This window comes from Melozone crissalis, unplaced genomic scaffold (assembly GCF_028551555.1).
Source record: "Melozone crissalis strain CALT ecotype California unplaced genomic scaffold, PUWL_Pcris_2 ptg000008l_1, whole genome shotgun sequence".
Lineage (NCBI taxonomy): Eukaryota > Metazoa > Chordata > Aves > Passeriformes > Passerellidae > Melozone > Melozone crissalis.
Window position 1 is genome coordinate 19,511,189 of NW_026535786.1, and position 24,839 is coordinate 19,536,027.

The 24,839-nt window shown below is 40.3% G+C and overlaps 1 protein-coding gene across 1 annotated transcript in view; it reads left to right on the forward strand.

Annotated features, from left to right (window-relative positions):
* Positions 1 to 24,839, forward strand: part of ST3GAL6 (ST3 beta-galactoside alpha-2,3-sialyltransferase 6) — a 43,400-nt gene that overhangs the window by 8,313 nt on the left and 10,248 nt on the right. Inside the window, exons 2-9 of the mRNA XM_054269921.1 lie at positions 11,084 to 11,303; positions 11,514 to 11,613; positions 12,390 to 12,470; positions 13,734 to 13,811; positions 15,890 to 15,993; positions 17,725 to 17,788; positions 23,329 to 23,424; positions 23,825 to 24,011. Of these exons, the coding sequence (XP_054125896.1) occupies positions 11,276 to 11,303; positions 11,514 to 11,613; positions 12,390 to 12,470; positions 13,734 to 13,811; positions 15,890 to 15,993; positions 17,725 to 17,788; positions 23,329 to 23,424; positions 23,825 to 24,011 (738 nt within the window). The 5' untranslated portion in view covers positions 11,084 to 11,275. The remainder of the gene's footprint in view (positions 1 to 11,083; positions 11,304 to 11,513; positions 11,614 to 12,389; positions 12,471 to 13,733; positions 13,812 to 15,889; positions 15,994 to 17,724; positions 17,789 to 23,328; positions 23,425 to 23,824; positions 24,012 to 24,839) is intronic.

Consider the following 24,839-nt stretch of genomic DNA (forward strand, 5'->3'; position numbering starts at 1 on the left):
CAGGAGGGCTGTGAGAATGGCAGGGAGGGTGCATGGGTGGGGTGACAGGCACCTTTAACTCCCCTAAGTTTTAGGCATGACTGTCCTTTTCAATTAATAAAAAAAAAGTGAAAAAGGAAGCAGTATGTCAGTGTTGGGGAGGAAAGGGGTTGTGTTTAACCTTCAGTGAGGATTGAGGTCTGAAAGTCTTGTAAATGGGTGTCTCTGTGTAGCTCTGAGAAAAGCATATAAGCTTTCCTAGCATGCTCTAGTGACTAATGTAGGCAGCTTTCCTCTCAGGCAGATGGCAGTTGAAGATTACTATCAGATATAATTAGCTTTCCTTGCATAGGTAAGAAAACTGAAGTGCATAATTCGGGGCTATGAACTGCACTGTAAGATGGATACCCACTAAAAGTTTGTGCTGCAGTACAGATTGCTGTACATCTCTTTATTGCCCTGAATACACAGAAGTACCTAAATGAACCTGTGAAAACTTTTCTGCAAGGAGCTGAATTCTGTTACAGCAACTAACAGTTGTCCTGTGAAAAATTCCAGTTCTGGGTTTACACTGTGTACCCTGCTCATTTGTTCTTTGTTATGAATTTGATTTCAGCTTTGTTTAACGAAACACGATGAATGATACTCTAAATGCTAAACTTAGATACACCTTCATCTGTGTTCCACTTGGGAAGCTCACTGCCTTACAAACAATTTTTTTTTTTTTTAATGCATGTAGACTCACTGGTAACCTTTTCCATTCAGAGAAGATGCCAGGACTTTACACAGTGTTAAATGTTGTACAGGCCTGCATTTTTCTACAATGCTGTGTATCTTGTAGCTCTCAGTTGTCAGGATATGCGCTGTTTGAATATTCTATGTGGTAGTTTTTCTGTCACATTTAAAAAACAAAACAAAGTACTAAAAGCATTTAGGGGATCAGATACAGGCTCTGATGCAAACTGTATGGCTTTTTTTGTGAGTTCTAAAATATTTTATGTCCACAGAGCATTCTCTTGATTACAAAGTAGCTCATTAGAGCTTTTCTTATAGGTGGTTTTGTTCTTATTGTAAATACTGTATTTGAGCTTCAGTACTAAGAAAACAAAGCTGTGTATAAAGAAGGCTTGTGAAAAGCCTTCTTTATGTTTACAATATTCAAGTTTTTCCAGTGTGGCACTGTCAGTTTTGGGTTAGTTTTCTGATGGTAGTTAGCACTGAAGTTTTGTGTTCTGATTTTCATCCAAAGGCAAAGTCAGTTCATTCATTGAGAGCACTGGGAATTGTGAGGGTTTAACATTATCAGAGAAGCTGCTCAAACTGCTGGTGTACTGCAGATTTCTCCTGAGCTGGCAGGATCCCTGCTTGTGAGAAGCTTCCAGGATTTTGTAGTAGTGTGGGGTAAGTTCTACCACTTGTCTCCATTTTCCTCCCTTCTTGAATTAATTTAGCTTTACACTTTTCACTTACTTGTTTTGCTGCATTCCTGAGAATCCCAGAGCTCTCTTTTGCACAGATGCCTTGCAGCAGATTGACTTGCAGAATTTGCTACTGGGGCAGATTGCATCGCAAACAGCTGGGGATTTAGGGGATTTTTTGGTCGTTAGTTTGGGGGTTTTTTTGGGTCGTTGGTTTGGGGCATTTTTTGGGGTGGTGGTGGTATTGGGGATTTTTAAATTTTTCTTTGGTAGTTGAGGCAAGACCGGGAGCAACACAACAAAAATGAAGAAATGTATTGTGTTTGGGGCTCTGACTACAGACATGTTTGGCATGTTATGTAAATGAAAATTTAACTGTTCAGTTTTGTATGCTGGCCAGGTGCATGTTCTCACCTATTTTTTTGGCTTATTAATCCATACAAATCTGCTTAATGTAACCTGTTCCTTTTTAAAGTGTGGGAACATATGGACAATAAAAATTACAGTAAAAAGCTGTGCCATCTAGTGATGGCAGTCCTAGTGCATTTGTAATTTATTACGGTTGGGGTTTGCCAATGTTACTGTGAAAACTAGTCATACAAAAAGTACCTGGTTCTATTTAGGGACAGATTCTGATGCCAGTACGGATCAGAATTGATACTGTTACAGTGAAGTAAGAAAATAGTCTGATCTACTTGGGATTCATTGGCAGTGTAGATGGGGGGGCATTTAATTCTTCAGGTGCTGGCAGTGAAGCTAGTAAATTAGCCCTCTATTATCCATTGAGGAAAAAAAGGCAACAAAAACCCCACCATGGTTTTTCCATGCCTTTGAGAACCCTAATTTTGCTTGTGAGTGGGCTTTGGTGTTGTGGTTCTTTGTGTGTTTCGTTTCCTTGGATTTTTTTTGAGGGGGATTTATTTTAACCTGGTGTTGAGATTTGTTCTTTGCTTCCCCCTAACTGACTGGTAGATTTAGTTTTATAATTCCAGCCATTTTAGTGAGAGCTGAGGTTAAATCTCTAGCTCCAAATCAGCCAGGATGTTTTAGATATGCTAGGCATTGTTAGAAGACAAAGTGTGGCTTGTTTTAAGGTGAACTGAATGCTGTAGTGAATGTGCACATAAAATAAATACAGATCAAATTTTCTGGTTGGGCCTTTCTTTGCTTAGATTGATCACAGTTCCTGGAGGAAAAAATGATGTGCTGGATAGGGTTTGTAACTGAACTGTTTTGAAACCTGACTAATTTACCTTTTCTCAGCCATTTATCTTACTTTTTTCCATTTTTTTCTCTCTGGGAAACCTAAGAAGGATTGCTGGTTTGACCTCAATCCTCTAGCTCTGCAAGCACTTGTGGACAAAGCAGTGGTGTGAATGAGTAACTGATTTAGTACTGGGTTGCATATCTTTCTATTAATAATTTTCTATTTTTTTCAATTTTCAATTTTTTGTTTTTTTCATTATGTAGTATTTCTGTGGTCTTGGCCTTTTTGAAAGGAGGTGAAGAAGCAAAGCAACTCAGTCATGATGCTCTGTTCCTTGGAGGAAGAGCAACTCAAGTTGACTGAAACCTTTGAGTTGTGTAAGTCAAAGTATGAGAAAAGAATGACCTGAACTCTGACCCCCAGAACATGTTTCATGGTTGTTTATATTTCAGTTCATTCTGGAAAAAGAGCTGAAAGAAAAGGGGAAACAGACTGGGAAGGAGCAGTGTTGTCACCACAGCTTGCAGAAGACCTGCCTGGATTTATAGTACTCTGTTTCTTTGTTCTTTATTATACAGGCACCTATGATGTGTAAAATATAATTAGCAACCTAGCTTAGGTTGGCTAAAGCTTTAAAGGTTAATCTGGGAGAACGTAAGAGGGCTAGGAAAAAATCTGTCAGCTAAGGTTGTATTACTGACTTTGTATGTGTGGGTTTCATAATTTTTCTTTAAGATATAGTTAGAGCTGGATTTTTTTTATGTTTGGTTAAAGCATTGGGAGTTAAGGAAGCAGAGCTATTTGTGCTCAGCTCATACTTGCATTTGACTTTGTGTGCACAGGTTAGCTTCTGACCAAACCCCAAATAATTGTTTGTGTACTGTATGGCATCTCTGTGGCTGCTGGCTGTGACAGAAATTGCTCATCTGTATTCTGAGTCCACAGGAGGAAGAAGGAGGGAAAAGAAGTGAAGTGTGCTGACGGGAAGGCTGTAGAGGGTCAGGACGGGGAAAGCATATGGAAACGTCTCTTCCCAATTTACCTGTGCCTTTGCATGGATTGTCTGCTTCTTGTCCTCCCTCATCTCAAGGCACAAAGACAGGCAAGAAGATGAGGCTGTGGACTTGATCTTACTCTTGATTGTAATTATAGGCAAGGTTTCTGGAAATCTGTGATACTGACAAAGTACCACTTAGATGAGAATCCAGTAGTTAGTATTCTCTTTCTCCTCAAAGCCACAAGCTGGATTTGGATCTATCCAGGGCTGACTTTTAAGCTTGAGTTAGCAGTATTTAACTGTGTGTCCATTATCGCACTAAATCCTAAGCCGTCTTGGAATATTAAAGAATATTTTCTATCTTGAAGGGGAAAAATAATTAAAAATATAATTTACCAGATGAAAAATACCAGTTCAGTTATCTCTTTTTTTTATGCTTGCAGTTTTAGTTGTGTGTGTGGAGCATGCTGTCACCTTGAGCTGGTGCCAGGGATCCACACTGCGCTTTGATTATCAGCCAAAATATTAGCTCAGATCTCAAGGGTGGCATAGCAACCCTGTGATAGCCCCAAGCTGGAGGTGACATATTCTGCCTTTCAGCAGGGCTAAAGAGCTCAGCCTGGATACTGTTCCTATTCAAGGGCCATTTCTGTGGAAGCCAATGCCTGTGCTCCCTTGTAGTTTGCTTACCAGGATTTTCTGGCAGGATGCACTGGCTGATGCTTTGTGCTTCTGTTTCTCATCTGTGGAGCTGGTATTTCATGTCAGTTAGTGATGTGAAATTTTGCATCAGTAGGCTCAAAAGTGATATCTCTGTGAAACAGTGCACATAATTGATTGTGGTCCCTCGGAGAACAGGATCACAGCGTTTTCTTTTGCGGCCAAATCAGGACCTCTTTTAGTGAGCTTTAAAAAGCTTGTAACTTGACCTAGGCTTGTACACATGCCTTTTTGCTCCCTAAGAAGCAGTCTGATGAGTGCATGCAGCCTCTGATTTCTTTCTGATTCTGTCTCCACTGTGGGATATGTGTAAGAACTCCTGCGTCCTCAGGCAGAATGAGGGAGGAAAGGGGAAAGAGCAGTTAACCACTGAACAGATGACACCTTATCTCATGCAGTAAGAACAAGGGAGTCTGAGCATGGTGATGAGACTGTAAGTCAGGACATGCAGGCCTTTTGCAGCTTTTGCCAAACCCTCTGTATTGATGACGTTGTCTTTGAAGGCTACAAACTTGTGTTTTTCTGATCTTGTTTGATCTGCTGAGCTGAGAATCTGTGGAGCTGGAGATAAGGATTGGAGAGCTATAGGTGCTGTCATCTGTTCTGCCCAAAACACAGAGATGAACTGTGCTTGTTCCTGCAGCCTTTGGGAAGGCAGCTAACTTTACTCTTCCACCAGATGTGCTGTCTAGGTAAATTAGTATTAGAGGGGGTGAAAGTACAATAGATTTAACTGGACTTGAAATCTTTATCAGTATCCTTTAGCCAAAGGATATGCTTCTGTGGGAAGAGTTTCTGAAATTATAAATATGTCTGCACAGCCACACCAGAGGGAAAGTGATGCATAGATCTTGTAGACTCTAGACAAAAGCAAACTGGAATAGCAATCATCGCTGAAAAATACTGTTGCTTTTTCATTTTGCTTGGCCCAGCTGGCAGTTATGCTCTGAAGAACACAATACCAGTGTCTGTTATTGAAAGACAAAAACATAATAAAAGAATCCTGAATTGTTCACAAAGTAATAAATGTATTGCTGTCTCTTGGGGTACAGAATGTTTCACCATCAGCAGGATGATGAAGGGGAGGAAGATAAGCACTTAGGCCCTAAAATCAATCTATTTGCAGCCTGTCCTGAAATGCTGCACAAGGTCAAAGATGTACACAGCTCTAGTTTGTGTCTCCACAGTAAATTAATGTCAACAGAGGCTGCGTTTCTGGCTGTGGGAACTGATAAAGAACGAAGATTCGCTAAATCTTTTAAACATCTCTGTTGCTGTGATGTCATATCTATTGGACATTGCTTGCTGTTGGGTACTTGGAGAAAAGGTTATCTTGCTATTTGGTGTCAGGCTTGATGCAGTATTTGGGCAGAGAGGAAATGATAGGGGAAACATTGGAAACTTTCCTTAACAGAGAGAAGTTGTGTTTGGAGAAAGATTGTCTTTTTTTTGTTGTTGTTTTTTTTCCTCAGATACCTGCATACTGTGGAAGTAAAATGGGTAGCTTGGTGTTTTCTTGGAGAGGAAGAAGGCGTCAGTTGTCATAGACAGCAAATTGTTCCTCTATTGCTTAATCCCCATGTTGTTGGAAGAGATTAGGACAGAAAGTGTTTCATCTTCCAGAGCAGGGAGTAACTTTGGCTGCAGTTACTTGTATGTGTTGTGTGATGTGGTGTGATGCTAGCAGCCCTTAGTGACATTTTGACACAGTAAAACCTTAGGGATTTTTAGTGTCATGGTTTGTATAGGTTTTCAGGAACAGGAATAAATGCTTTGGTTTGGTGTGGGGCACAACAGATTAACAAGAACCTTTTCCAATTCTGATGCTGCTAAATGTACAACTTCAAAAGTACAACTTCAAAACCAAGTCTGCGTTGTTGGAGAGTTAGAAAACTAGTTTTAATTCTGAGCCACTTCATTAGGATAACCCAATACCTCTTGCTTAAACAATGTTTCTAAGGACTTTTTGTTTCTTAAACTAAAATGAAAAAGAACATTAGAAATTATGGGAATTTCAGGTGCATGGGAATGAGGGAAATCACTAGACCGACTCAGCCACTTCAGTACCTTTTAGACTGTGTGGCAGTGCTGTTGTGTAGTCTCTGCAGCATTCCCTTCCTGAAGAGGGAGAAAATTAATGAACAATGCAATTAGGCACTTACTTAGAGGAGGAACTGAAAGATGTGTGAATAGATGAATAGTGTTTAGATTTGGCAGAATACATCTGTGCCATAATGTGCTCAGGTTTTACAGCTTGAGAAAGATGATGATGTGAGAGCTCCTTCCTCGATTATCTTTTTGCTGCAGGGTTGTTTCACCAGGCATGTGCTACATCCTGACCAAAAGGAATCAGTGTTGCAGGTCACAAGCTCAAACCCACAAAATACTGACTACATCTTAAAAATTCTGATGTTTCTTTTTAAACCTTTATTAGGTCTTTATGTGCTTTTAGTGCTATCCCTTTAAATTTCAAGGTCTGCTCAAAGCATGTTTTCAGGCATATTTTCGGCATATTTTCCTCCCCCACAGCTACAAGGGCTAGGAATCTGAGGTCCCAGTGAGCTGAAATTTTCAAGCTGTCACTTAATGGCACCAGCAAAGAACTTACATTGTCTTGTGACAGTTTATGGAGCTAAGATTGTTTTAAGGTGCCTAGTATTTAATTTAGTAGTAGCCGCTTTACAGTTAAATACTTATTGTCTCAGCTTCAGTAGTAGTCAGAAGTACTTTATAAAATAAATAGGACAGATGGAAAAGCTTCCTGCATTGTGCTATTAACACTAGCAGTTTTTAAGGAAGAAAGGGAGGCTTGTGAGCGTTATGAAAGAAAGGTGATGGTAGTGTGGTAGCATTTGACTGCCTGGTCCAACAGCTGTACATTTCCTGCAGGGTTCATCCTGTGGCATCACTGCATTGACTGCAAGTGTAAGTTGGAAGATAAAGAGAGGGTGTGAGATAGTGCCTCATAGCAGATATCACACTGTACTAGAATAAAAACTAATTGTAAGTAATGATTTGCCTCTGACAAGGATTGGGGTTCCCTGCTTCCATCCGGGGAAGAAAATATTAGCCTCAGGTCTTATATAGTTGATAGATCATATACCCAAATGGGTTTTTCTGGTGGGTTGATGGGAGCTTGGGGGAATCTGTCTGTCAGTAGGAGATGCAGGCTGATCTCTGAGATTGTCTTAATACCATAACATAGTCAGTCTTGTCTAATTCTGTAATTGTAACTCTGTCCTCTGGGGGAGGTGGGAAGTTGACCCACAGAAGTTAGCTTCGATTACTATTAAAAAAATGCTCATGCATTTTTTGCAGCACTTCCATATCCCATTGGTTGCTTTTAGAAAATTGACCAGCTGACACCATGATCATCAGGCATGATCATACTGGGTTCCTTGTTCCTTTCATTGTGGAGATCGCTGTAGGGTTTTAAGAAAGAGGAGGAAATTGAATAGTTGAGTTCCAGCATTGTCTTCTTTATTTTGCTTAACTCTGATTGACATTGACCTAAGGAAAGGAGCCATGGCCTCTGTCACTTGGATTGATGGGCTTAAATCAATCTGCTGGCTCTTGTATTGAAGTGAATAAAGTGGAATGGAGCTGCTGTTTTCCATCTGAACTGTGTCTTCTTAATTCCCTATTTTCTTGCATGGGAATTTTCTAGTGCAATATTTGTATTGTTTCCCTTTGATTAACTTTCTACAACACTCAGCTGTTTTAAAATAGGAAGGAAGAGCTGGAAGATGCTGTCGTCATTAAAAATACTCCCAGAATAATTTCTTCTGTAAACAAGGCAATGGTTCTGTTTACTAAACCAGATTAAGAAAAACAGTCTTCTTAGTGAAGACTTTCTCAGCTACAGAACTTTCAAACACGGAATGAAGCCAGGCACTGGGGGATGGGATGGTGAGAAGACACAAAATTAAGGACCATTTGATGTGTCTAAGGGCTGTGTTAGGTACACTCTTAATGATTGGTTGTTTGGAGCTGGGGTGGACTCATTATCACATCTGTGCCAGGCTGAGCGTAAAACATGGGAAGTTGTTACAGATCCTTATGATCTGTTTGAAGAATGATGCTGACTTCTGGTCTTGTGTTCTAATGATTTTTTTTTATCCAGGCTGTATGAATGTTTGACTTGCAAAGTGTTTACAAAGGCAATTTCTTTTCTCCTCTGTGAAAAATACTGTTACAAATAATATTTTTGGTTTTCGGTAGATCCTTTATGGGCTGCTTTTCCTTGTCTTTTCTCTGTTTTGTAGCTTGGTCTGACTCTTCAGCAAGGTTCTTTCTTACACCGAAGTCAGCAAAATCAGCAATTTAATTGGTTGCTAGTTTAGCAACTTTATCTAAACAGCTGGTTTGTCATGTTCTGTTTAGCTGAAGTTTGCATTGATTGAATTAGGGAGTAAGGCTAAACACTTGAGTGGGATGTTTTGGCAAACCTTTTTAAAGCAGGAGGGGATAAAATACTAATAGTGAAAGGAAAAAAGCTACTTGAGAGTGCAGTGTCTTTTTCAAGTAAATAATAGCATCACTTAGGTTGGAAAAGATCAGGGAGTGCAACCATTAGCCCTGCACTGCCAGATCCACCACTCAAAGATATCCTCAATGTCACCCCTAGAGATCTTTTTAATACGTTCAGAAATGGTGACTCAACCAGTTCCCTAGGCAGACTGTTCAGTGCCTGACAACCCCTTCAGATTTTTTTTTTCCCCCTGATACCTAATTTAAATGTTGCTGCTGCAACTTTAGGCTGTTTTCTGCTTGTCCTGCCACTTGCTGCCTGGGAGAAGAGACTGACCCCCACCTTACTACAAATCCATTCCAGATGGTGTAGAGAGTGACAGGGTCCTCACTGAACTGCTGCTTCTCCAGACACTTCACCAGCTTTGTCCTTCTCTCGACTTGCTCTGGCATCTCAGTGTCTGTCTTGCAGTCAGGGGGCCAAAACTGAACAGAGAGATCAAGGTATGGCCTCACCAGTCCTGAGAACAGAGGAGGGAGTGATCTCTTCCCTTGTCTGACTGGCCACACTTGCTGATCCAGGCCAGGATGTCATTCGCCTTCTTGGGCATGTGGGCACACACTGGCTCATGTTCAGCCAATGCTGACCAGCACTCCCAGGTTCTTTTCTGCCACACAGCTTTCCAGCCATTCTTCCCCCAGCCTGTAGTGCTTATTGATTTGTTGTGACCCAGACAGAGGAGTTAAACTTGGCCTTGATGAACCTCCTCCTGTTGACTTTGGCACATTGATCCAGCCTGTCCAGATTGTTCTGCAGAGCCTTCCAGCAGTCCAGCAGATGAACACTCCCACTCAGCTTGGTGTTACCTGCAAAGTAAGAATCAACCAATCCCCTTGTCCAGACCATATGTTTTCTTTAAAAATATTAATCCGGATTGAGCCCTGGGAACCCCACTACTGACTGGCTGCCAGTTGGATGTAACTCCGTTCCCCACCTGTGTTTGGGCTCAGCCAGCCAGCTTTTTCTCCAGTGGAGGGCACACCTGTTGAAACCACATGCAGACAGTTTGTCCCAGAGAATGCTGTAGGAAATGCTATCTAAGGCTTTATGAGGGATTTGGTACCCAGCATACACAGCCTTTCCCTCATCCTCTGTGCAGGGCACCCTGTCATACAAGGAGATCAGGTTGGTCAAGCCAGACCTGCCTTTCATAAACCCATGCTGCTAGGCCTGATCCCTCACTTGTACCATATGTGTCTTGTCATGGCACTCAAGAATATGAGCCAGTTGCTGTTAATGACACACGACTAAACCCAGTAGGCGAGTTTTCCTCTATTTTTGGAATTTTAGGGGAAAAAGTCTTACTGAATTACTGCAAAAACTTAGAGATGTCTCTAGAAGTTGAGTGTGACTATCTGGACAAATTTGTAGCAATCCTTCAAGTGAAGTCAAGGGAATTGGTGCTGAGAAGTGGCAGTGCTACTTCCCGAAGAGAAGCACCTTTCCCTTGAAAGGTTGGAATTGCAACAGCTGCAGCCTGTGAAGTATTTTCCTCCAGAATAAAGCAGGATAGCGTGTAGGATATACTTAAGGTTGATAAATTCTAACTGGTTCATTGCATGGCTTTGTTACTGGTAGGTACTGTTGTAAAACCACTTCTAACTCTACAATTAAATTCCGGTGCAAGGTATGAGTGGCGAAGAATAAGGAAGTAGTGCCTTGTTGTACTCAAGTGAAGTAATTATGACACTGTTAGGGGAGAAGTGGAATAGTAGGAGGTTGTACCTATCAAGTAAATTTCCATGATAACTTGTGGCTGGAATGGCTATTTTGGACTTTCACAAGATTAAGCAACAACAGTTCATTCATAGCTTCTGATAAGGCTGCTCAGTGTTTAGGATGTGAGCAACACAGGACTTGATTTTTCTTGAGTCTGTCTTGCCAGATCTGTGTTTCTGATATTTCTCTGTTTTTCTTTTGCTAGACTGTGCAATGAAGCGAAAACTCTATTTGAAAAATGGACCTTTTCTTTGAATATTTCTCCATAATTTCACAAGTTCAACAGATGGGATCCTAACTTTTCTTCCTCACTTTGTAATGTGTGAAAATAACATTCTTCTGTTGCTTGAGCAATGAAGTTTGGCTTGTGTCAGTAGCTGAAGACTGTGCAGGCATAAGCAGATAGTTTCAGTGCAGCTTTAAATGTCAAACTGGACTTGAGGGTCATTCAGTGATCCTAAAGAAAGGCAGTAGAAATTTGTGGCAACTCATACCCTGTTCTGTTTCATCAGCATCAGCCTATCTGCCTCCTGCACTGTGCCAATGCTTGTTCAACTGTGTAATTATGGAAACTGATAGCATGTGGCACAAGAAACAGCAAGAGAAGCACAGGCACCTATAAAGGCCAGCTGATTTCTTTGGGCTGCCAGTGGACAGAAGAGTTCTACTATCACATGGCCTCAGAGAGAACCTAGAGTGAACCCATGCTTCTTTGCAGAGAACACACATATGGTAGGTGCAAAGCAGCATTCAGCTCCTGACATTGGGTCTTTGTGTGAGAAACTGAAGTGGAGGGATCACCTGTCAGACTTCTGGTGGTAGAGGATGACTATAATAACAATAACTTCTCTTTGTAGGTTTCCAGATGCTTTAGAGAAAGTTCTTGCATTAGTTCATCTTGTGTTCAGTTTTCTTGTTTTGTTTTTTTTTTTTACATTTCAGGTTTATTAGTCATGAAACGAATTCTTCTGTTTTTTATCCTGGCTGCTGCTGTTATGTATGGTATCCTGCATGGAAATCTGTGGAGAAATAACTTCTACTGGTATGGTGATGCTTTGTTGATTTAGAGTGCAGATGCCTCATGGCTGTATGAGAGATGTGAGTTCTTGTGTTGCTCCATAAGTGTTGCTAGTAATCATCATAAGTGATTGCTACTCTGTGTGTTTGTGTTTTGTGGTTGAGATCTTCTGGTACTCTGAGGAAATCGCTATGATTGTTTTGTCCTATCACCTGTTCTCCTGTGTCACTTTCAAACCTAGTAATTGATTTTGAGCCTGGTTGTATGGAGACGTCAGGACCTCAGTGGTAGGGAGCCTCTCTGAGGTTCATGCAAATAGGTGCTCAGGCGAGGAGTTACATGAAGTGCAGAAATAAGGTGTCCACGTCCCCCTCCACCCCATGCGGGTTTATTGCTAGTTTGTTCCATTAAATGTCTGATAAGTGATGTGGGAGACGCCTTTTCCACATATGGGAATAACTGCCGGTGCAGGGGGCACCCTTTGAAAAGCTGAGATTTGTTAAGGCCCAACAGCAGCCCTTGAGGGCAGTGAGGCTTCACTGCCTCCAGGCTCGCAGGACAGGTGGCTTGGGACCTGAAATTTGGGGGATTTACTAGAAGAAGTTGAGTTTCCATTGGTCTTTGCACAGGTCTGTGACCAGGACTGACCAGACTGTTATGAAGATAAGTTATAATTTTTAAAAGTAGTGGCTAATGTGCTCCCTTTATCTTGTTTATGGTGTACAATTGATACAAATAGCTTTCTGTTGTGGTTTCTATTTACAACAAACCACAGTGTTTTGACATTTCCCTTTTTGCAGGATTAGCTTTTATGGACAGACTTCCTCTGTGAGGGCTTCTCCTTCCTATGTGACTAGTGGATTTACAATCAGTTACAATCAGTAAGTTCAGCAGTTGAGTATTATTGTGGTGGGGTTGTTGTTTTCTTTTGGTTTTGGATAGGTGGGAGGGATTGAGGCTAAAATCTATAGCCTTTTTCGATAGACTCCCTGCTCAGTTGTACCGTTGCATCCAGTGGCTATTGCTGTTATAAACACAGTGGTAAAGTGTTTGTCAAAAACGAATTTGTCCATGTTATGTTTCCAGTGTTTGTTTAATATTTATGGCCACTTTCAATAACTGTCTCTAACAAGCAGTGAATTGTTGTAAGGACATTGGCTTACAATTTTCAAATCTGTGCAATTCTGAATTATACCTGAACAAATTTAACAGAACTTGGAGAGCAACTTCAGTGCTTAAAACTTATTAAACCAGAAGTGTGTTTCAGTTGTTGTGTTCAGGTGTGTGTATAGGCAGCTCTTGTGCTTGTGACTTCTTGGAGTTAGATTTGTGGAACTAATGACCACCTATGCTAAAACTTGAAAGCAGACCTCTCTTTTCTCTGAAGCTGTGCTGCAAAATGCCATCTGTGGGGCTGATGCTGGAAAGCACCAAGGTGGCCAGCTGATAGATTTCACAGGGTGCTTTCTCAGTGTCAGTATTCACATAAGAACTTGAGGTTACCAAAATCAGTTAATGGTCTCTTTGACTTGTGGCTCTGATGTGGTGATTTCATCCTTCTGTCCTTAATGCAATCCAGTGGCACATGTTGCTCACACTGAACTTTACCTTTCCTTCTGGACTTCATATTTGTGATTAATTGGGCTAAATCTCCAAGTGAGGAATGTGCTTAGGAGTGTGAGTCTTAACCTTATTATGGGTGGAATGACTTATGCCCAAAGAATATAATTTTTCATAAAGTACCCTATTTCCTTCTCCAAACAAGGCTTTGTCTCCTCCCTGAGGAGTGATGAGGATGCTGTCTGGAATGGTTGCAGGGGTGATAGAGCCCAGGAGTTCTGCTTCTCTGGAGATGAGCCTTGGTTCTCACTTCTGATTATGCCTACTTTGATACTTGCTGAGCAAAGGAGGTCACAGCTCCCCTTGAAGCAGCAGTGTGAGATAAAAGCCTTTGCTAGTTAAAAGTAATTGTGCTGCAATGAGAAAGTTTCATCTCTATCACACAGGGGGAGGGAGTGATGAAACCTTGGTGTGATCTTAACTCAGTAGTTAGCTTTTACTAATTTGATTTGTCCAACTTCTCTTACCTTGTTTCTGCTACCCATTCCTGGTCTTGCTATTTATTTGGAATTGTTTTATTGCAGGCTGCCACCTACAGCTGTAGAGAGGAGGAATGCATTGGACACTTGTCTTCTGAAACCAGCATTTGAATCTTTATTGGGGTGAGTCTTTGAGAATTGAGATGGGGAAGGACTGGCTGTGCTGATTGAGGTAAAACTGGGCTATTTACACATTTTGGAACAAACACTGAGTAGTGCCCTGAGAAAGCTTGGAAAGTTTAGACCAAGAACTGGCTGAAGGAGTCTTAAACCTCTGTGCAAAGACACTGTGGCCTTTTTTTCCCCCTGGTGCTTTTTTATATAAGCAAATGTTGCTATAATTTTATTACTGTTGTGGGTTTAAAGCACATAGAAGCCTGTAATCTTTGTGCCACTCAAAGCAGACTTGCAGCCTTTGAGTTTTAGTTAGCTCCTGGTCTGGTGAGGTGATCCTAATTCCCTTGTGCATGGATTGTGCCCAGGCTGTCTGGGTATTGGGTGCAGCAGGGTAGCTCTAGTGTTCAGCAGATGGGCAGGAATGGGCTTAGAGGTACACAGCAAGAAGAATGTGCATGCACAGCTAGGACAGTCTCACACATTTTTGTAACTTCTTTATACAGACAGTATGAGCTGAAGATCTGTTCTGTGCACTTTGGTAATAGCCTGGGGAGGTTAAAAGGATTTCTAACCTTGCAGAATTATTTATTGGAAAGGAACCAGAGCTAGAAAAGCTAGAATTGAGGATCTTTTCTCAGTAGGTAAATTATGTATTATGTCTAAGCTTAGCAGCTGTTTCTGTACAGCAAAGCAGGTTACTAAATTTAATATGGATATTTAGTGCATCGTGTCTCAAAGCTAGCTGGTCTTGCATAGTTAAGCTGTGATCCATTTCTTGGTGTGTGAGCTGTGGTGTTTTGTTTTGGGTTTTTTTCCCCCTTTTTACTGTTAGTATCTTCTGAATACCTAGAGCTTAAAGAATGAGGTGGTTGATTTGGGAAACTGAAAGAGAAGGTTTTCTTAGCAGCTGTTAATGTTCTTAGTGGACAAACAAGTCATGTGCTGACTGGGGCTTTTTATGATTAAGATTAGGTTTTCTTATGATTGTATATTTCTGTGTTAGCATTTTAATCTAAGACCTAATATGGGGGATCATTATAAAGTCAACTAGTACACCGAGTACCTGCTTAGTTAATTCAAAGGTGAAGCCAAGGGCATGATAGCACGTGACATGTTTGTGTCCGCTGTTCACTCATTGGGGTGGACTTGGCACTAAGGCAGTAGGAGTGCCTTCCCTGCTATGAGACCCTTTTCTGTGGTTCCTGTCTTCCAACAAAAGAAGTGACCCATTCTTTTTAGTGTGACACTTACAAGGTATCATTCCATCATGTTCTAGTTTGCAGGGAGAATGTGCTTTTGAGGCAAACCTCCTTGTGATCCCCAGACACCGTGCTTCTCATCCATGGGTGGCCCTTATGTGAATGCACTGGGATCCTTTCAGATATCTGCTTAAGCCAGAAGATGCACTGCAGGAGCACAGCCCATGTGGTGCAGCCGCTAAGGGCTGGGACCCTTCTAGAGTTAGACCAGAAAATAAAATACCCAAGATGCATGTAATGTGGACATGGGAACTCCATACTTTTTTACTGCTTGGATACACCCCTGTTGCCCCAAACAATTTACTAGTGTCAACACAGTCATATAGTGTCACTTGTTTGGAATAGGAGTGCAGCTCCAAATCAGGAAATGGTATTTTCAATTTAAAACACCTTGATTCAAACCCTGTTCTTATTTATTCAAATGCCATATACAATAATAACTCTTAATTTTCCTTTTTACCTGTATTATTTTCAAACTTGAAGTTATTCACTGTCTTTTTGGATTATGTATTATCTTAAATACGTGGTCTCATGGTGTAAGCTTTCAATCACACCATTTTAATGAGTCTATATAAAGTGTACAAATAGACAAGTCTTTTTATCTCAATCTTTGTCTATATTTTCTGTTACAAGATCTTATGCTTTTCCATCATCTGTTGGCTTTCCCTGTGTTAGTGGATTTTTTTTTTCTTTTAAAAATGGGTGATAATACGATAAAAATGGTAATAGTATAAAGAGAGCTTTTCACAAAGCACTTGCATAAATTACTAGCTTATGCAGGTACATCATGCAATTTTGAAACTTCTTCCTTTTTTCCTTCATCAGTGTTGACAAAATATACCCATTCCTGTGCGCTAATGATTTTATCAGAGTGGCAGAGTTCCAAGGGAGCAATAAGTTTGAACTACCTTATGGAATAAAGAGAGCAGGTTTGTATTTCCCACGTACCTTATTTTTAATCAGAAATACCTAAATGGTTTGTAAAGCCACCTGAATCTGTGACCATGATCTTTCCTGTGTACTGATGCCAGTCCTTTTGGGGTGTCTAGTAGTGTCTTAATGGTTTCGTTCAGTCCCTCTGACCTGACACCTTCCTGTTTTTAACAAGTAAAACACTGGGTTGAGGTTGCCCCTCCTAGCAGAGAAGCTCCAAAAAGGTGTGAGTGAGGAAGACTGGACCTTATTCAGCTTCCTTCTGTTTGTATGTGGGCTGGAGTGCTAAAGATAATCAGCTATGCTTTGCTAGGAGTCGGTGTGATGGGCTTCAGTCAGCACACCTAAACTGGTTGGAATCCAGAGTCCTACTGAGGCAGAAATCCTCAGATTTAGGCAGTTCCATTGGTGAAATTTTCCTTTTACTGTCCTGGTTGTGACTGGAATACAGTTAATTTTCTTCTTAGTAGGTGGTACAGTGCTGTGTTTGAGATTCAGCATGGGAATAATGTTGACAACACATGGATGTTTTAATTGTTGCTAAGTAGTGCTTACTCGAAGTCAAGGCTGTCTCAGTTTCTCATGCTCTGCCACTGAGCAGGTGCGCAAGAAGCTGAGGGGAGGATTGCCCGGACAATTGACCCCAGCTGAAAAGTGGCTATTCTGTGTCCTGTAACATGTCAATACTTAAACAGGAGGGGCTGGTTGCTGCCTGGGTACTGGCGTCAGTCAGTAGGTGGTGTGCAGTTGTATTCTGCATCACTTGTTTTTCTTGGGTTTTCCCCTTTCTCTTTCCTTTTCCATACAAATGGTAGCTTTTTCTGATTCTCCTACCTGTCAAGTGGTGGAGACTCAGTGGCTGTGTGGCACTTAATTGCCATCTGGGGCTAAACCACGACACTGAGCTGGCTGCTCCTCCCATGGAAAGGGCCACAGGGGGGAATTGATGACACTGCCTGGTTGCTGGACCTGTGGAAATATTTGCTGGCACGTTCCCACTGCCTGTGTTGGTCAGGCCAGAGTAAATAGGGCTGACACCTGAAGAGCCTTAGCCACCCTTTTGGAAGGGGTTGTAAAGTCTCAAATTTCAGAGTTTTTAACACTAACAGTGCACCTTCCTAATCTGGGCTTTAGGCTTTTGATTTGCCTTCCATCAGTGGTAACAGGGATGGTGCATTTTCCTGCACTATCGGGGTTACAGCGAGGAAAACTACATTTGGGAATGAGTTGATACCTCTTCTGACGCAAATTAAGTGTCCAGCAGGAGCCTGCCCACCAGGGGTGGGCTGGGAAGGTGTCTCTGTCTAGCTTTACCACATTGATTGATGTCTTCCCCAAAGATATGAATACTGTTACTGTTCCTGGCTGTATGAATGCTCTTGAGTCAGCTGAAGGTGGGTAGAAGAAAAACCAAAGTGAGTTAGGATGTGTATCTTGGAAATTATTCCAATTCTTATTTACTGTAACTAAGATTTTGTTTTTAAATACAGATCTCATGCCATTTTGTATTTTGAGGCAGAAAAAACTCAGAGGGGAGCTGTGATAAACTTCAGGTTCTTTGGCATCATTGGTTGATCTGTGGCACTAAGTTCCAAGTGTTCTGACTTTGATGTTTTTATGCACAGTGCACTACTGTGTTTAAAAACATTGTGGTCAGGATGGCATGCTTATTATTGTATTGCAAATACTGAGTGTTTTCATTAATCTTGTTTATATTTTCTTTTTAGAGCAATTTTTTCGTTTAGCCCTTTCAAGATTGCAGAACTGTGGCCTTTCCAGTGAAGAAGACAGGTGAGATTGTTTATTTGCTACTGTTTCTCTTATTTGCATTTTTAATATTTAGTACTTACCTGAAAAGGAGTGGCTGTGGGTTTATCCTGAAATTGCTCAAAGTAGTCAAGACATGTAGTTAGAGTAGACTTACAGGGTCCAAGCAGTGTGTAGCTGATTCCACTGTATCGGTAGGCTTGGTTTTACACTTCAGTAGTACCAGCCTGCAAGAAAAAATACCCTTTGAGAGAGCTTTAACCTAGAAGTTTGTTTTTATAAATGTTTTAGAAATTCACCAGCTGAATGCAGTCCCATCTTCCTATAGTATCTTTTCATACTTGATTCAATGTGATCTCCTCTTGCAAATTCAGGGTAAGATGGAGAATGTTTGGGATATGCAGGTGCAAACCAGTGGCTTTTAAGCAGAACAAATCTTAGGCATATCCCTGTGCCTCTGATCTGCTGGCTGCTGTGTGCCCTTGTTCCTACATATGCTCAATTTCCTTTTCCTTGTGGATGAGGGAGACCTAGGAAGACAGGAAAGGCTGTCTGTCCTTTTGGAAGTAACAGGAGTGTGGTATGGAAGGGAACATACCTGAGATAACTTGTTTCCCGTGGATTAGATAGATTAAATTAGATTAAATCTTTAATTAGATGAAATCTCTTGTTGGAAGCCACATCTGCTACGTTTTATTTTATTTTGGAGGTTCTTTGTGTGTCTTGTTTTTTGCTTGGCTTTTGTTGAGATTTTTTGCAGGCAGGGTTGGCAAGTAGACTAAAGTCCTGTGTTTACAAAGTGATGCAAATGACTCCTTGGATTTGCAGTCTAGCAAATGGGCTGACAGCCTGCCAGATGTGATGTTAATATACACATTTCTTAATAGAGTTGAACGCAAATAACGCTGAGCTTGGCTGTACTTTTGTTTTTTTAATTACAGTTATCATAAAAGATTGCTGCTTGAAGCCAAATGTCAGGATCACAGTTTAATTAAACTTGGGTGGAATATGTTCAAACCTAAGGCTTTGTTTTAATACAGAGGTTTTTTTTTTTCCCCCCTACTGTACTCCTGCCTTTCTCTGTGTTTAGTCTGTTTCTAGGATGTTCAAGTTTTCTTTTAAGAAAAGGAAGGAAAAAAGTAAAACTGTATTTTCTATCAGGAGTGTAATAACAGGGTAAATTTATACAGAACTGGCTCATAGAAGCTGCTATTTTATGTGGAGTTTGAAGGACAGTGTCAAATGTTATATTAGAAAGAAGTTCAGGACCTTAATCGTTTGTGCTCTAAAGCAGAGATGCTTGTACCTTTTGAAGTGGAAATACTTGTCCTGTAGATGAAAAATAGGTATTCATCCTTTAAATGTAGGTTCTCTGAGATGTAGATATGGTTAGTAGTTCTGGGAAGTATGCTTTTTTTAATAAAAAGTAACATACTTCAGTGGTACTGAAGCAAATTGAGACCTATTACAATTTAACAGGCATTAATAGTAACAAATCAAGCAGACAATGACTTAATACAATATATTCTTTCTAGATCCATCAGGTTTTGTATACAGCACTCTTAAGGCACGAGTCACTGTAGTCAGGAAGAATCTTTATACATACATTTCACTGAGATATAGTGGCTTTTAAAAGTGAATCTCTTTAGGAGTTAATCCTAACAATGTTCTTCAGTAATACAGAATTATTAGGCAACTCTGTAATACTGTTGTCCAATTCAGCCTTCTTGGCAGAACACAAACTAAATTTCCCTATAAATGTTTTTTAAGGCAGGCAAATATTAGCCTAGATAAGCATGAAGTCTCTGGTGCTTATATAGCTGTATTTGTGTACAACTTAGGTAAATCTGTACACAGTGAGCTACAGAGGTTTTTTTACCCCCAAACTAAGATCAAATTCTCACTTTGTAAAGGTGTGGCTCTCCCAAAGAGTTTGGAAATGAACAGTATCACTGACTTCAGTTTGACTGTGAGTTCAGTTCCTTGCTGAGTGCTCTAAGGTTTCTGAGCTCAACAGTTCTAACAAATGCATTTACACAATCCTGAGTCAACAAAATGTGACCTTTGCATCCTCTTTTTATCAAATAACCTCGAAGGAAATAATTTGCATTCCTCAAGTGACTACAGGGGTGTGTTGAAGGAGTGGAGTCTGAGATCTTCTTTTCTTTTTCCACTGAAACAGGATTTCAGCGGAATGTGGAGGATGGAAACGTTCTGACCTTTAGAGGATACATTTCCATTTAGCAATGTTTTTCTTCTATAGACTAGGAAAATGTTTCTTTTAGCATTTCACCATATAAAGGAAATACACAAGCCAAGGCCTAGCCTTGAGATTGAGGCTTTTGTGCACCACCTGAACGGGGCAGTGGTTTGAGTGACTTAGTACCTGCAGACACTGAAGATCAGTTACCATGGTGTTTACATTGGCATCTGTTTATATTTTTAGTAGATTTCTAACATATAAAGGCAATCCTTTTGTCACTCAGACCTTTCCTACAGCTGTTGGTACAGCCAAGGTCTTAATATTTTTCACTGTCACAAATACTGTGCTACTGAACATCCAGATATTGCAATCTGTTATATTTTACTTGTAGCACAGCTGATGTCGTTTAAGGATATCTAAACTAATTTCTCTTCTTGTCAATATATTGACTTGGAGAAAGGTTGAGTGTTTGGGGTAGTTCAATTTGAAAACAGGAAAAAAAAATCTTATGAAGTGAGGTTGTTAAAATATCTGGGAGTAACAGTCTGCTGAAAATTCATGTGTTGACCTGTGATCTGCTGTAAGTAAAAATCAGTTTATTTAACTTAAGAACCTTTAAATGTAGTTCAGCCTTGCTACGTATTTTTTATCTCTGTGTCATGTGTTCATTTTCTATGATACTATGCTCTGGTTTTTAACATAAACAGTTTCCCTCCCTGCTTATTGTTGTTAGTGGGCTCAGTACTACTGTTTGTTTAAATTTGTTTGACTCTTCTCGTGTACACTTCTTTAGAAATATTTGATCTGCTTGTTGACTGTACCCATTTCAAAAGTTCAAATACTAATTTTAGATTTTTATTGGATAATTGTTGGCAGCTGATAACTTTTTGAGTATGCATTTTATGAAGGGCACTGTAATTCAAAAACTTAATCAAGCTTCAAATTTCACTCTGTTTTCTGTCCAATTAGTACTAGTCAACTTTTAGTCATAAACAAAATCTAGTCTGCATTCAGCAATAAGAAAAAAACTTGAATTTGACTTGAGAACAGGTACATAACTTCTGTAGCTGAACAAACCTCAGTTGCTCAGCTCTGAAGGCACATTTTATTTTGCCCTCCCTGTCCTGAGTGTGTCCTGCTGCATCATGACTACAGAAACGAGAAACCAAAGACCTCTTAATTGTATACCAGAGTGGAAGGCATTATTTCAATTGCTAGAGATTAACTTGCTGAACAAATATCTTAAATTACCTCTTCCAAAAGTTGAAAGGTATGTAATAAGGAATTACTTTAAGTTAGTCTACAAGGAACAGAAAAAGCAGTGCCTCCTCAAAGTAAATGCCAGGACACGATACAACCATGTGCTAATCTTGTGCTTTTTGTCCCTCTCCCTCACTCCACCCTCATCACTTACTGATGACATTTTTTCATCTGATTTTCCCTTTTCCTTCCTTACATTGAGCTCTAAGCTATAGCTGTAAGCAACAAGGTGTAATTCAGGAAAAGGGCAACTTCTGCATTCTTACTCTTGCTGTAAATTGTAAGAGGCATATGTTCATCAGCCTGCTTTCTTAAGATACTTTCAGACTAGATAGAAAAATAAAATGGAAAATGGGCAAAAAGAGTAGAGAGGGAAGTGATTTAGGGGGAGTAGAGGGAGTGAGTGTACTGCAGACAGGATGGAATAACAGGTTTTCATCCCTCTGATTTTCAAGATACCAGGTCACATGAGTTATGGTATTAGCTGGAAGTCTTTTAATGAATGCTTGCCTTCTTCTAAGCTGTTCAGGAAACAGTTGAGAAAGGTATGCTAGCTTTTTTTCATGTAACCCAACCCTGAAAGCTGCATTTAGAGCACTGGTTTTATATGTGTGTGTGCATGTATGCATGTATGTATATTTAAAGGCAGCTTATTTCTGCAGAGGTTGTTAATTCTGTAGGAAATTCAGGGAACTGCTTTGTACATTGAGATGTTGCTCAGTCTTGGCTGGAACCAGCTGTTTTGATTGATGTTGAATAATAACTCTGAGCTGAAAAAACAGATTGGACTATTTGAGGAGAAAGAAGTTAATTAGTTTGCATGAAGTGCCATGCTGGGAATTCATTATAAGTTATAGTGGGTTTTGGGACATAGTTTTGGTGTCCTGAACCTAGAGCAAGAAGTGGCATGGTGCCTTTTTCTTACTTGAAGAAAGAACTAAAGGAGTGGGATGTTACTGTGAGGTGACTTATATTTTCTCATTGTTCCTGCTGCAACCAAATTGAATGGCTTTTGCTCTAAACAAAGAGGCATTTTTACAACAAAAAATGATGTGCTTATTCTGAAAGGAGTTTACAGTTTTACATGTTTAATTTAAACCTTCCCTAAAAAGGCAAAATATATTGAATAAAAAAACCAGCAAGCCTATTTGTGAGCTCCTCCTCCTTTTTTTTTTTTTTCCCAGCATGTTCTATTAGCATTGAAACAGGATGGTAAAAGCTAAATATGCACTGAAAAAACCTGTGGTAACTTTGAAAACCTTAAACTTAAACTTTCAAAGAGCTTAAACTTTCATAAGTTTAACATCTCCACAATACCTATTTTGCATGTTTTTAATCTCTGAATGTATTGTACATTTGAAATTTCTCTCTTGATTTGATGAAGTATAAAATCTTAATTTTTAGCACGTAGTATTTTATAGGCCTAGTAATGGTGTCTAATTTGAATCTGGTCATATAAGAATGCAACCTTTCATCAAGGAATCCATCTTGTTACATTATGACAGCATGCACAGTCACTTGTGTAAATGCATTTTGACTTAGACAGCACCTTTAAAGTAGAGGGAGAAAAATCAACACCATATTCATTTGAAAAGCTGCCATGTGTCATTGGGCTAAGATTTTTCACATGAACAGCTCATAGGCCTGTAAGGTGAACATAAATTTTGCTGCTTTAGTTTGTGTTGGAGGCGTACAGTTGTATAATACTGCAGAAGCACCTTAATATTGAGTTAGCTTTTCCAGACTGGTACAAATTTGAAGGACTGTGGCAGATAATTTATCAAATGGCACCCATATCACGAACTGGTTAGGTGTGATCTTAAACAGCAGACCACTAGAAAAAGGAGATGTGTAAAAACAGTTTCACAAGAGAGAAGCCAATTATGGATTTTGTCAGTCCCTGAAATAGTGCCTTTTTTTTTTTTTTTTTTTTTAAGCAGCCATAGTACATGATAAGGGATTGAATCTGCTTTTTAGGGGCCAAGGGCTGCAAAAGATACAGAATCTTACTTAGAAAATAATCCAGATAACGTGCAGAAGTATCATTAATAATATGAAGCCAAGGAAGTCATGTATATTAAAACTTCTCTTTGTTCCACAGCATTCCCTGTCGACGGTGCATTGTGGTTGGTAATGGAGGAGTACTTCGAAATAAGACATTAGGGGAGAAAATTGACTCGTATGATATCATAATAAGGTAAATGCTATCTCCTTTGCATTTTGTGTACACGGAGCAATGGGTAATTCTCCAAGGCCAGGTACTCTCTCTGCCCTTCTCTAGTGTGTGTGTGTTGGAGCCAAATTAGAAGACGCTTTCTGCTTGAGTGACACACGATGAGCAATTGTGTGACTGTATTTTAAACCACCTTGGCCACATTCCTGTGTGTGCTTGATCCCTCTGAGTGTACAGGAGGGTGAGTGCACCTGATAATTGCTCCTCTGCTGTTTAATGTGATACGTAAATGCTGGGCTGCTAAACTTTCCTGTACCCACACACAGTGTCTGTCCTGCAGACTAACAACACGTGTGGCAGCCGCTGCACAGTAGGAACACGGGGGGGGCAGTCACTGATGTCTCTGTGCCTGTGTCCTCTACAGAATGAATAATGGCCCTGTGATAGGGTACGAAGAGGATGTTGGGAGGAGGACAACTTTTCGCCTTTCTTACCCAGAATCTATCTTCTCAGATCCCATCCACTATGACCCTAATACCACTATTGTTCTCATCGTCTTCAAACCGCGGGACTTGAAGTGGCTTTGGGAGATACTTGGTGGTCAGAAAATAGTGAGTTCAATTATTCATATGCCTTGGCTCATCTTGCCACACATTGCTTCTGTAAAATACACATTTTTTTTTTTAATTGTAGTCCTCCCAGCTGAGAGGGAGGTACCTGGTGCCATGGTTTAGTTGAGGTGTTAGGGCATGGGTTGGGCTCAATGATCTTTAAGGTCTCTTCTAACCTAGTCATTCTGTGAATTCTGTGAGGAGGTCTGGATCTCCTTGTAGTCATTTTATTTAATATCCCTCTTCCATAAATGCTTTGTCTTCTTTCTAATGCACATATTTGATCAGTTCCTCCCACTGAGCAGTATACCTCTGGAAAATGTATTTTTATCCTCTTCCTAGTGTTGTTTGATATTTTAACATGCATGCTCCAGTCATTTTCCACATTGTTTTATCCTGTGCACTTGCAGGAATTGCAGAATAATGTTAAAAGTGACCTCTCTCAGAAGGTCTTAAGTCCAAAATCTTTTTGAGTCTTCTTCATTAAGGGCCAAGTTCAAAGTCATACTGAGTTCTCAGGGCACTGTCTGAGTAAATCTTGAGTATCTCCAAGGATATTTCTACAAACACCATTCCAGTGCTTCAGCACACTTGCAGGAGAAAATTTCTCCTTCTTTCACTGTGTGCCTCTGAGAAGAGTGTGATCTCATCTTCGTTAACCCCAGATAGTTGAAGATGGGTTGAACAAACCCAGCCTGCTCAGACCCTTTTTGTTTGCTGTGGGCTCTGGCCTCTTGGCTGTTGTAGTAACCCTCTGCTGACACTCTCCTGCACAGCGGGGAGCCCAACACAGCATTTGTGGGACTGCAGAAAGGGCACAGTGCAAAG